At 39.5% G+C, this 13,219-nt stretch overlaps 1 protein-coding gene across 6 annotated transcripts in view; it reads right to left on the minus strand.

The window, feature by feature from the left end:
- The window catches only part of LOC146560292 (unconventional myosin-VIIa-like), a 75,874-nt gene that overhangs the window by 26,332 nt on the left and 36,323 nt on the right, over window positions 1-13,219 (minus strand). For 4 of the 6 annotated variants that reach the window (XM_085244269.1, XM_085244266.1, XM_085244265.1 and 1 more), the window contains 15 exons: window positions 12,205-12,389; window positions 11,774-11,895; window positions 10,630-10,772; window positions 10,284-10,397; window positions 9,993-10,061; window positions 9,769-9,853; window positions 9,476-9,552; window positions 8,860-8,979; window positions 8,317-8,459; window positions 7,612-7,822; window positions 6,196-6,331; window positions 5,238-5,344; window positions 4,349-4,396; window positions 2,359-2,496; window positions 787-945 (listed from right to left, as the gene is read on the minus strand). In XM_085244269.1, coding sequence (XP_085100395.1) covers window positions 787-945; window positions 2,359-2,496; window positions 4,349-4,396; window positions 5,238-5,344; window positions 6,196-6,331; window positions 7,612-7,822; window positions 8,317-8,459; window positions 8,860-8,979; window positions 9,476-9,552; window positions 9,769-9,853; window positions 9,993-10,061; window positions 10,284-10,397; window positions 10,630-10,772; window positions 11,774-11,895; window positions 12,205-12,389 — 1,857 coding nt within the window. The remainder of the gene's footprint in view (window positions 1-786; window positions 946-2,358; window positions 2,497-4,348; window positions 4,397-5,237; window positions 5,345-6,195; window positions 6,332-7,611; window positions 7,823-8,316; window positions 8,460-8,859; window positions 8,980-9,475; window positions 9,553-9,768; window positions 9,854-9,992; window positions 10,062-10,283; window positions 10,398-10,629; window positions 10,773-11,773; window positions 11,896-12,204; window positions 12,390-13,219) is intronic. The other 2 variants (XM_085244268.1, XM_085244267.1) reach the window with 1 other exon arrangement.

The following is a 13,219-nucleotide window of genomic DNA, read 5'->3' on the forward strand; positions in this document are numbered from 1 at the left end:
GCAGTTACTCCATCGTCAGGTTTTTATTGTGACAACTGCAATTTTCAGATAGTGAGTATTTAAATCGTTTTAGTGTTTCTGCGCCTACAAACCAGATTAGGTTCATGTTTAAACTGAAGCATAGAAAGAATAAAAGACTTTAAAAACTGATTTAAAAACTGCCCGACTATGATGACGTGATTCTATTTTTTAGCTGATTAAAGTATTGAGTTACTAGTTCTTTATTATTTTGAGTTTAAGTGATTTTATTTATTTCAGTGAATATGTAACCGACTCGACTGTAAATTAGTTAAGTCATTAAGTCACATCATTAAGACAAAGAAAGAAGCGACAGGTGAGGACCGCCTAAAAACAGCTCTGGTATAAAATCGAATGCACTCATGATTCCAATCTTCTTTTGAACTTCCATGACACCATCTGTAAAAACCATCCTGATCACGAGACGTTCCTGATCCGTCCCGTGTCCAACAACAACAACATGAGCTGCGCTGTGTGAAAAGAGGACAGTTTCCAGGCATCAAATGCAAGAATCACACAGTGAAACTTTTCTTTTTCTTGAAACTGGACGTCAACAGTGATGAGAAACTTTGCTTCATTTATATTTGATGAATATTTTTTGATCTTTACTTTTTTGCCACGTTTTCCAATTAAAAAAAAAAAAAAAAAAAAGAGAAGCTGGAGTACCTGGAGTTGGGAATACATAAATTATTCTGGGTGTGTTGATTTAAAACACCCAATAATACGGTGCGTCTACCAGACCCATCAACACACCTGTAGTCACTCTACCTGTTTGTACGCCGGTTTGACTCCAGGCATGAGCACCCGGTAGCGGTCGACGAACTCCACGAAGGTGTAGCGGATGGGATATCCAGCACGGCGTATTCGGATGGTCTCCATCATACCCGAGTACCTCAGCTGACGCACACACAGCTCCCTGTCAAACAGCTGCAGACAAACATGAACAGTTTTTTGACAAAGTCCCAGCTTTGGCTGAAGAAGCTGAGAAAGGTTAAAGGTCATAGCTGCAAAGATTTGGTACTTTGAGGCAGTTGAGAGAAGACATGACGGGCGAACTGGGATATTTTATTTAATCTATCAACATGAAACTCCTTTAGATCACTACGTACTTTTATTTTTCTACAGTTAAGTAACCCATTAATCATTTCCCCATTTTTACTCCTCATTGTGCAGCTTAACAGCCACTCCACTTTCTCTCAAACAGTCCTGTTTGTCAGATGAGGTTGTGGCTTTTTCTTCATCACTCATTTTCAGCTTCTTAATTACAGTTTGAACTCTGCTGACCGGCATTCTCATTTCCCTGATTATATTTTCATATCCGTTTCCTGTTTTATAAAGTTCAACTATGTTCTCCAGCAGATCCTTTGAGAAGTCCAACATCAGTGCAGCACTGGAAACGTGCAGGAGCCCAGAAACTCACCGACCTCATTACAAGCAAACAGATCACAGGTGAGAACGATCATCTTTAGTAGTCATTTAAACCTGTGTGTGTCAGCATATGTGGATGGTATCATGCCAACACTTAAAAATAATAAATGATTTTACTGAAACCACCAACCATGAATGAAAAACATTTTTGTAGCATCATTCATATTTTCTGAAAAAATTCTGCCAGGATACATAAACATATGAACTGAACTCAGGATACAGGTCAGGTCCAAACGTTTGTGCTGCACTGTAACATAAACTCCTCAAACTTTCAGCTACAGCACAGCCTGAATTTAAAGACATAATCTTTATTTGTCACAGCGGCTGTGGTAACGGTCAGACATGGAGAGAGTGGAGAGCCATGGGAAAATACGGAGGGAAATTAAGTTATGGGAATGAGATTTACAGAGAGAAAAACAAGCAGAAGCAGATTTGATCCATTTCTATCGATTAAGTTTTTAATCTAATTGATTAAAAACTTTTTCATGCAATTTTGCTCGTGAGGATGACTCCAATATGTTTTAATGACAGGAAGGAAAACAAAGAAAGCCTTGCACACTATGAAAGGTACAAAGCATAAAAACAGGTTTGTAGTTTATCAGGTATCTGCAGGGTTGGACCGAAAAAATTTTAAAAAAGTTTTCTAATGCAAAACGAAGTAAAAATACTATTTACTATTTCACTATATCATGTTAACCTCTACAACTTCTTCATAACTAAAGTGTGCCTCCTCTGCAGCAGAGTTTCTAATGTCCATTAACTTCTGAATCAACCTTTTTTACCTTTTACCTTCGTAATTCATCTCAACACTGAACTAAGCAAAGCCATGTTTTGCCTCCCTGTGACTGCAGTCTTCCAGTAACTGCATGTTTTAACCTCGACTTCTATCTGCGGACAGCGTGTCAGACTCACCATCGGCTTCTTGTATTCATTGGGTTTGATGCAGCGGACGAAGAACGGCTGACAGACGCTCAGAGTTCTCATCAGCAGCTCCAGAGATCTTTTAAACTGGCTGCTCAGGGTGGGCGAACGCTTCCTGGTTTCTGCTCCCTAAACACACACACACACACACACACACACAGCAACAACCCTGTTAGAAACAATGAGGACTCCTCCTGCTCTTCCTGAGCTCGGACACCAACCTCTTTCCTCTCTGAACAGCAAAGTTTGACGCTTCAGCTTCACTCAGTCAAACCTGCTGACTGAGCAGCGACTGCTTCACAAGGAAGGAGCTGCAATCAATTAACTGAAGCATCAATCAGCTCAGCCAGAGAAAACTGTTTTAGGCCTGTTTTTAAAATTATTATAAAACTTATTTAAATTAATCACATCATTTAAATTAAAGTAAAATGGCATCACACAACAATTTGATTTTAAAAACAACAATAACATTCTGGTTATTTGTATATTTAAAGAAATTTCTTGAGTTTTGAGACCTAATTTTTAAAAAAAAATTGCGATATTTTCCTCCAGACTATGAATAAGCTGATGAAAATAAAATAAATAAAGATTTTAAAATAATTTTAATATTATTCAGCAACATTATATTATTTAAAATTAAAAGTCTAAAAAATAATCGCGTTACTGTCCATTAATAGTTACAGCTTATTGCAGCCATAGTTTGACTATTTCAACACACACGACAACTTGTAAGGCTACCGGAGAATCAATAATAATAATAATAATAATAATAATAATAAATGATGATGATGATGATGATAAAGAGCGAAATTTGAGAAACAAAAGTTCTTACCAGAGTTTCGTGAGCACAGAGCAAACTGAGCTTTGTATAAAGAGAAAAACTTTCTAATATTTCTCCATCCTGCGTGTTTGTACTTGAGCCTCACTGAGGTGGAAGTGAGTGTTTCCGTCGGTGTTTGAGCCGTTTACAGATCACCTGCTGCTTCCCTGCGCAGGCTAAACTCAGCGACCTGATCTAAATCTGACCCCGTTCACTCACTTCTACCTTCAAGTTACATCAGCGCGCAGCTTCACAGCACGAGCTTCTGCACCGATCAACACCGTCACATAAACCTCGTCACCGCCTGTGGAGGTGTTCGTGTGATAGAAACGTTACTGCCCTCCGGCGGTAACAGGCATCTATTACAACACTGCAATTAATACATTCAAGTGATAAAATATAAATAAAAGTTATAATTATATTAAAAGCAAATTAATGCACATGTCTGGATTCACCACTGGTTTGATTATTAAAAACAACTCGAATACTAATATAATCCATGTTTATTAACAGCTTTAGGTGGAGCAGAAACCTTGCTGCCCTTAAAACTTTAAAAAGTAATCATTAGTAAAAATTACATTTATAATATGTCAAGTAGTTTGCTAAAGCAGCATCTGATGTCACAAAATAATGTAGTTTGTCAGTGTAAACAAACAACAGATAAAAAATAAATAAAATAAAGGCTCAGTCGGGTTTGTTTGCCGTACTTCTGCCCGCAGTCGGTTTGTGAAAAGAAGTTACGGCTATATGTTATTGTTAACTGCATTAAATTTTTGGTAATATTTACTAATGCTAGGTTTACCTCGCTGACTCAGTACTAACTTTGAATTTGTTTAGCATCACGGCTTTGTTTTTTTCTTTCTACATAAGACTAAAACACTTTTAAGGCAGAAAATAAAAATGATCGGTGAGCTACGGTATAATCTTGTGACATTACTCACAGATGAAAGCACACAGAGTAGGAAAATAACCACCATAGTTGACATGGAGTTGTATTCATCAGCCTTTTGGTTGAATCTCATTCAGCTATGACAAACGTATGTGAGCTATGGGATGTTCAGACCATGTTTGAAGTCAGAGAGGAATCAATGAAATGGAAGAAGATGGTAAAATGAAGAGGATGAAAATGCAGCGCTGGGATGTTTGATTTCTCATTTTTACCTTGGAGGGAGCTGTGGCTGAACTAACAGGAGCGTAACCACACAGAAACTGGCAGAAGCAGCACACAGACATGCAAATGCAAACAAAGAGACACACAGGGAGGGAAGACAAAGAAGTCAGACATGTTATTTTGGGCTGGACTTCAAAGAGAAACATGCAAGTAAACAACAGCATGCAGGAGAAGAACAACTCAGAAAAACTTTCTGCAGTTCTCAAATTAACGTGTCACTCAGTCAGGAGGTTCCTAGATGGGGTACCGCTGCATTCAGGGACCCAGAGAGCACACTCGCTGTTATCAGAGTTGCCAGGTTTGTGGTTTTCCCACAGCATCTAAATACTGTCTACATCTGATCTGAAAAGTAAATGTAAATTTAGTAACACAAATCCTAAAGTGGACGTCTTCGGTTTATTTCCATCCTTGGGTTCTCATAGCTCAAACAAATCCTTATTTTTGATATAGTGGGTCTTGATTATGGCTGCCTTCTTCTCATTGGTTGACCCTTACAAAAAGCAGGTGGGTGGGGCCCATGTGCCTAGTATAAGACACCAGGGCCTGTTTATTTGAAACTCTAGTCATGTTTTATGCTTTTCACCAGAGTAACAGTATGACAGAAATAAGCAGGATCTGCTTTGAACAAGTTAGTAAGTTATTAATTCTGCAAATTGTTACACTAACAAACACAGAGAAACACAACCTGCTGTAATGCTTCCTCACTCAGCATCCACCAATCAAGTGTTTAGTTTAAGTTCCAGTTCAGGGCCTGGTTGGTGATAGTTCTGGTGTGGTCACACAGGCCTGACAATGGTCTTCTAGTTAATTTCCTTAATACATGTTTGTGTGTGTGTGTGTGTGTGTGTGTGTGTGTGTGTGTGTGTGTGTGTGTGTTACCATAGCTACGTCAGCCTGGAAGATTTGTTTGATGAACTTGTTTTTGGAGGAGTGAACCAGCTGAATGATGTCGCCATACAAAGTGTCCCTGTTCTTCTCCAGGAAACCTGCAGGACACACAAGTCAACATCTTGGAAACATCAAAGGTTTAAACATTGCTAATTTGACTTTACGACATTTATTTGTCAGTGGTGATTACGATGTATTTGTAGAAGTTTAAAGGAGTTTAAAAAAAAATTACAATAATTGTACAAGATCTGACATAAAAACATTCATGAAAAAGACATAAAAGATTAAATTTATGATTTCCTGAGAACTGACATGTGGATCTATAGAAATGTGTAATTTGGGCCCAAATCCAGTGAAGAAACTTCCAGTTATAAGTTTCAGTAATAGGTTTGAAGAAATGTTTTCAGCTCTGACTTAGTAAAACATTTTTAAGTGGAAGTGGTGCTTCCATGCTGTTATTTCTATTTCAGCATGTTTTAAATACACACTCCGGCTAATGGGATAAAGATCAAGACACGCGGCTACAGGCAGCAAACATACAAAGCCCACCACTGCACACGATTTCAAGCAAACATCCATCCCGCATCAGTTTCAGGTTTAAACCAGTGACTCGTGTGACTCTGCATGAAATTGACCTTTGAATATGAACCACTAAAGTCATAAACAGAAGGTTTAAAGAGCAGGTTGGTGGAGCTTTGATGCCCACAGCCAGAGCTGTGCGCTCTCACTTTGACATAGACTAGAAAAACATGGTCAGGTGCGATACTTGTACATACACTGAGCTCATTAGGTGAAACTTTGGTCAAAGAATTTAAAGTTTTATTTAGCCAGAGATCAGAAAACCATCCTGACTGGCTTCATAAAATCTCTTTTACTGTACATTCAAACAACGGGAAACTTGTAGTAACTGCATCTTTTAGTGATGTGGTGTGTGTGAAGTGACCCTGACCTCTTGTTTCATAGTAAACCACTCCAGCAAAGTGTTGGATGCCAAACTGAGTCTCATAGTTGTTCTTTGGAGGGATGTAGTTTGTGTTGAGTTTATGCTGAAAGTTCAGCTTGTTGAGCATGGTGGTGTCTGTGCCCTGCAGGAGACAGGCAGGAAAATGTGAGAGTTTAGTTTAAAAAACAAGGCTTCGAGTCTTTAGGCCACATGGCGGCAGCAGAAACAAGCTGTGAACAAGCTGCTGACACCTTATTGACTAAAATCTTCCACACACTGTTTGTTGGAGTTGTAGTGAAAACAGTGTCCAGCATGCTGTGATTCAGTGCTGCTTAGGCTGCTATGCCTCAGGACGCTTTACATTTAAAAACAAGTTTAAAACCTGGTAAAAAACAAAAGGTTTTTAGTTTCTATGGATAGTTTCCCCGTTTATATGAGCTGTAAAGTGGATGATTCTTGTTAAAAAAAACATACAGATCTATTGTTATTTTAACTGCCAAGTGTGCAGTTTGCTGTGTTTAATGGAAATATCTGACAGATAACCATTCAACAGACTCAATTTTCATTATTCTGTTACATCAAGAAGGCAAAATACAGTGTTGCTCCATCTGTGAATGTAAAGCCAGTGTTTTGTGCGCCATTTTTTCACTGATCTCCTCCAAGTCTTAGCCAAGTTAAACAAATGTGTCCTAATATGTGGTGGTAAAGTTCCCCAGCATCCATGTCGTCATCATTTTCATACAATATAAATAACTCATTTGGGCCAACATTAAAATCTATTCCTCTATTAATCTATATTAATTTTACTGACAGTAGTTGTAGGCTCCATGTCACCACTATGTTACAGATCCAGGAAGTCAAACAGGAAACGGGAGATTTCCAAATCTTTTGATATTAGGTGGATTTTGAAATTTGACAAGTTGATGGAAATTAGGTCTATTGGAAGGTCGGTCTGGTTGACAACAATTAGGACATCATGAACTTTTGTGTTTGTGTTTTATGTGTGGGAACTCTTCTATAGAAAATGTCACCTGTGTGAGTGAACTGAGAACCACATACATGGTTGGTTCCTGTGGGAGGAGCTTAAGGTGTCCAGTCCGCTTCATGCCACACTTGATTGCCAGGTTTCCTTACATTCTTCAAAACGCAGACTCCATGAACCAATAGAAGCTGTCACAGTAGCCATGTTTCTGCTCAGTTTGTAAGGAGCACAGTGTTTCTGCTTCTCTTGTCCCGAGAGCTGTACAACAGTTGTGTAGCAACTCTTTTTTTAAATGCTTCTGGTGTCCTTCAGCTCCTGCAGAGAATTTCTGGTTCTTTGGTTGCTAAATGCTCCACTGCTGGTGCACGTATACCGTCATCATTACAGAGCTGAACTTTGGGGAATCAAAGACCAGGTGAGACAAATATGGGAGCGCATACCTTCGGAAATTTGCTCTCCTCGTCGATGAGTGAGATGATGTTCATGGGTTTGATGGCGATCATGTCCAGAGCGTCCTGGTTGTCTGTGAACTCAATGTGCTGCCAGTTGATGTTCTCCAGGTTGTACTCCTCCTGCTCTAGCTTGAACACATGACGCACGAAGAACTGCTGCAGGTTCTCGTTGGCAAAGTTTATGCACAGCTGCTCGAAGCTGCAGGAACGAGGACGAGAAGTGACGGAAAAGCTGACAATGCTGACAGAATAGTTCAGTTAAACTCAATATGTAGTGATGCCAGTGGGTTTCACAAAATAAATACATAAACAATGCCACAGGCATAAGAACAAACTTTTTAAATTAGGTATTTAATAAAAACCACACAGGGTATAAAATATGTGCCAGTTTCAACAGAAAGTACTTGTTAGCATCTCTCATTAGCTATAACACAATACATGTGTTGTGTTATTTTTCATGCATTCATGGTGATCATTTAGAGGCAGGTCACATGGGTGTGGGCGGTGATATTTAAAGCTATTAGTGAGCACCTCACCTGAAGACCAGGAGGGCAAAGGGTACATATGAATGCCTCTGTGGACGTTACACTTCACTCACAAGGGATTTGTAGCTGGCTTTGGAAACCCCTCAGAACAAAGATTTAGTGGGTAGGGTGGACAGCATCACTATGTGAGAGTTAGTGTGTAATGTACCTGTTTACTGTGAAGTTTTCAAAGCCAAAGATGTCCAGGAGTCCGATGGAGCGTCTGAGCGCTTTGGGCTGAGATGACGGAGGCTTATAAATGGCTGCATTGATCTTTTCCACGATCCACACAAACAAGCGACCGTAAATACCCTGCGCGCACACACAGACAAAGTCACAGTCCAACACATTAAAGGTCCCCAATGAGGGATTTGATCTCTAGTAGAGATATTATGTGCGTGTTGATCACTGTCTCAGTCTCATTCCACTTCTTGGTGGAAATGCAAAAATGTGTTGGAAGAGGCAGTGAAGAAAACCATTATTCTGCAAACCTGCAGGTCGAAATGAAACATGGCAGGATGTAAGATACTTAAAGTGTTTGAATGGCTCTGAAAATGTGTTAAAGGAAAGGAAATACAATGAAAAGGTTCACACCAGAGTCTGTGTTGGACAATCTCAACTTATTCTCTTTTATCATCTCTGCTACGTGGGGCTTTTAACCCCTTTAGTTCATTAACTTAAATGAATAAAGTGTGATAATTATGAGCTGTACCTTAACAAAAGCGTCCCGTACATCCAGAGCTTGTTCCATGCTGAGAGGGGTGGAGACCGTCTCTCCTCTGGTGATGAGTGTTCGGCTGGTCAGACAGTTCATCAGATCCTTAACGTCCACCTTAACACACAGAGACACAAAAACACAGGAGCTCCTCAATGAATCTCCAAAACATCCAATCAAATTTACGGTTTTGAAGTACTGTGAAATAATAGCGTAAAACTGCTTTTATTAACACCTGAATGGAGGTTTGATTTGAGTGTCACTGAACAGTGACACTGCTAGATTAGACTAAAAGAAAGAAGGGTGGGTGGATAATGTGTCTGAGCACAATGGGATCTTTAAATTAGGGTGAAACTGCTGGCCAGTTCTACTATTATTTATTTTCTATCATATATATACTGTCACAGTGGTGGATGATCATATTAAACTTCACCAGAGTTTTTAAATAATGAAGGCAGTGGACGTAGGTACAAAACTATGGGTGTGAATATAGAAGTCCCGCCCACTTGTTGCCCATCCATCTGTGTATGAGGGGCATCTAATCAAAAGAAGGAGGGGCAAGAAAAGCAAAACAGGATGAAAGAGGATGAAAAGGTGTGTGTGTGTGTGTCACCTCTAATAGTGTGGCAGAAGTAGTGAGATGAGGGCTCCGCACCACCTCACAGGCATCAAGGTTGTCATAGGTGCGTGCTGAAAGGTCAAAGATCAACAGAGTGTCTAAAGAAGTTTTCTTTATAAATAAAATTAAAATCACAGATATTTTGGTGTTAATTATGTCTGTACTTGTGTGGACTGCAAGGACTGGACACTAAGAACAATACTCACAAGGAAACATGGCTACAGGAAGCTAAACACAGCGGACGAGTAAACAGTAAATTCCTTTTCTGGTAATATTTTTCACGTTACCCTCGTATCTCAGGTTTCCCATGTGCAGTATAGCAGCCAGCAGCTTAGAAATCTCCCAGTTCTCCTTGTCAGTGAACATCAGCACCTGAGCAAACAGACCCAAGCAACAATCATTACCTTTCAGTGTCTTTCAAATATAAGATGATAAAAACAGTATGTTGGTGATATTTAAATAGTTGAATACACAATATTAACTTTAGGTAAAGCAGCACACATGTTAGTACCTTCATTGCAGAGCGGATGTTGGAGTACTCCTTCATATCGTTTCGGCCATCACAAACGGTACAGTTACCCTGCAAAGAGACGGAGGGATGGATGGGGATCAGAACAAAGTCTTTGTCTTTTCATATTTTATTTACTTTTTTTTAATCCTATTTTTATTTGATATAATCTCTGTTTTCCTGATTGGCACGATCCCCTAATAAGAGACTATTCAACAGCTGTAAAGATCAAAGCTCCTCTTGACCGATAAGGCGACTGATCAGCCAATTACGCAGCGTGAGACAGTAACTCACGATGGTCAGGTAGGTGTAGTCTGTGGCTTTGCTCAGCCCCAGTTTCTTCTTCTCATCGACAGTCATTCCCTTCAGCATACAGTAGAAGATGTGGTAGTTTCTCTCATCGTAGGCCTGTAGAGAGAGGAGAAAAGTCAAATCAGTGTTACACCACTACATATTATAAAAGATAAGGTAAGGCTTTGCAGACTGCAGGGATTAATTCATCATAAGATAGAACTGACTTTTGGCTATTTTGTTTTACTTTAAGTCAAGATGATAAACAGAATGACGTTTTTTATGTCACAGTTAGTTACTGAGAAAATGCTCAGGAGTTTAACTTTGAGCTGATCAGCTTCGGACTTACCTGTCGACAGACTCGGGATTTCTCCAGCAGGTACTGCTCTATCTTGGCTCCTTCTATGGCTCCTCGCTTGTTGAAATGGATGTCAATGTATTTCCCAAAACGAGATGAGTTGTCATTGCGGATCGTTTTTGCGTTTCCAAAGGCTGGAAGAAAAACAGAAAACACCAACAATGCAAAAGACATTTCTGTCAAGGTCTGATTGCCCACTGGGAATCTTAATGGAGACTCTTTAGGAATTATCTTCTTTCTTGGCTGTAAATGTTTTCACTGTGTGTTTTCAGTAGATTCACTGAAATATGAGAGGAGACTCAGACATGTGAGCATGTAGCGTGGTGTGTTGTTTCACGATCGTCTTTCTCTCAGGTGAGACATTCACGCAATGCTGGATTGAAGTGTAAATGACGCCTGCTTTGCACTCACAGTGCACTGCACATACGTAATAGGTTGCCTGCTTTTATCATGACGGCTATAAAGTAGATTGGCTTATGCACAAAGAATCTCGGGGTCACATTTTATCATTTTGCCCAACATTTAAGCCAAATAGAGTTGATTTTTGATCACAATGAATGGCTAACTGGCAAAGAATTGACCAAAGATGTTGAACGACGTATTAATCTTGCTAATTTGGTTTCATCTTATAAGTAATTCCTGCTGATTTAATTAACAATTAAATGGAGGTAGATGTTTCATGTGACCTGTCCTGTCACTGCACTACTGCAGACCTCTATCTTACAGTGTTTTGCTCTTCTGATCATTTTGAATTTTGTTATAATACATCCAGTAAATCTTATCTGAAGCTTTAACTTTCAGGTAAAGCTTAAAATTGTATTAATGAAGAATATTTTTTAATGAAGTAATGTACATGTTTAAAAATAACTTTGGTAGTCAGCACAGTCTCAGTCTGTGCTGCCGGGTGTTGATGTTGTAAAACCTTCAGCTGCAAGATTACTGAACTAACATGTCTCTGTTACAACTGTGAGAGATTAAACGTAAATGCTAAAGTGAATCCACAACATCATCTGTGAGTTTGTCTACTTCATAGAGATTTTCTTCCAGATAATGAGTTAAAGATCACTTTTCTCTCTCTGTGTGTGTGTGTGTGTGTGTGTGTGTGTGTGTGTGTGTGTGTGTGTGTGTGTGTTACCTTCTAGTATAGGGTTTGCCTCCAGGACCTGCTGCTCTATCCAGGAGTGTTGACCACTGATGGCCGCCAGAAACTGAAGGATCAGTTTGGTGCTTTCTGTTTTTCCTGCTCCAGATTCACCACTATCAAACCAAAACAACAGCGAGAAAATGTGATCATGTTTAAGAAAGACCAAGAGGTTGTTTATCATTTTAAAGTTTCTGATGATTCTACGAGATCTTCAGCACCTACATTTTTATCAGTTTCTTATTTTTCTTGTTTTTTCTTCTTTTAATCACAAATTTTAATAATTTGATAGAAAATAAAAAAGATTAGATATTAGATATCTGACTGACTGACAAACCTTTTGGTCTGCATGGTTAAAACTCACATCCTTGCTGTATGATTGCTGGTTTGTATTTGAGCCACCTGCAGTCTGAACTTTTCCTAACCTGATGATACAGCACTGGTCGCGGTTGTTCCTCTGCATGTTGAAGTAACAGTTGTCAGCAATGGCAAATATATGAGGTGGCATTTCACCGATCTTCTTGTTGGTGTAGAGGCGGATCTGGTCAGCCGTGTAGATGGGCAGCGGCTGGTAAGGATTGACAGCCACAAGGATGGAGCCTGTGTACGTCTGTACAGAAAAAACGAGGATGAACCAAATTATGTTTTTTTTAGGTCACCCAGGTGTTGATGTTTTGGACTCACACTGCTGGTAGCTGATGTGTAAAAGAAGATAAGTACTGAGTAACTACAAATCCTACAGACATCATCTTCTCCTCAACATGCTATACTTGGAAAATTCCTCCAAGGACTGTCAAAAGACAGTTCCTGGGTCCAAACCAGAGCAAGGCAAAGTGTAATAAGAAGCTAACAAATAGTTCAAAAACACATCTTAAAACTGAACAGCCATGAACAGGTCAGCATTTTATGTTTCATGTTTAAGGATTAAAGCACCTGTCAATATCAGATTAAAGTCTTTCAGTTAAATTTGAGAAATTATCAAAGAAGCCAGCCGAAGATCCTTTAGTAAAATGTCCACAATACAACGTCAGAAATATTACAAAAAAATGTCATGCGGCTGTCTGTTGCCGAAAGGATCGAGCAACAAGCCGGTGCCGGTTAGCGGGTACATGAGCTGACACAGGTCGAGTAGCTCAGATGTTGAAGGATGACAATGAGAACGTATCATTGTTCGCCATAAGAGAACAGAAAGCCATGTTGGAAACATGGTGCAGCTCTCAGTTTGGTTACTGTTAAGCCAAAGTGAGTTACTATAGTCCCTGCGCCAACATGACACATCCATCCATAGTGCATATAAGAAAAGAAGTCCCATCAAATACATGATGTCTACTGAAACGTGCAGCAAACACGCTGTATACTGTGATCGAGGCCATGCAGCGTGCATTAAATCCATGCAGTGGGTGCATATCCTTGTATATTTTTTAGCCTTTGTCTATGCTT

The sequence above is a fragment of the Mchenga conophoros genome, linkage group LG14, assembly GCF_057382185.1.
Source record: "Mchenga conophoros isolate Kocher_MC1m ecotype Shallow Benthic linkage group LG14, M_conophoros_male_GT1.1, whole genome shotgun sequence".
NCBI lineage: Eukaryota > Metazoa > Chordata > Actinopteri > Cichliformes > Cichlidae > Mchenga > Mchenga conophoros.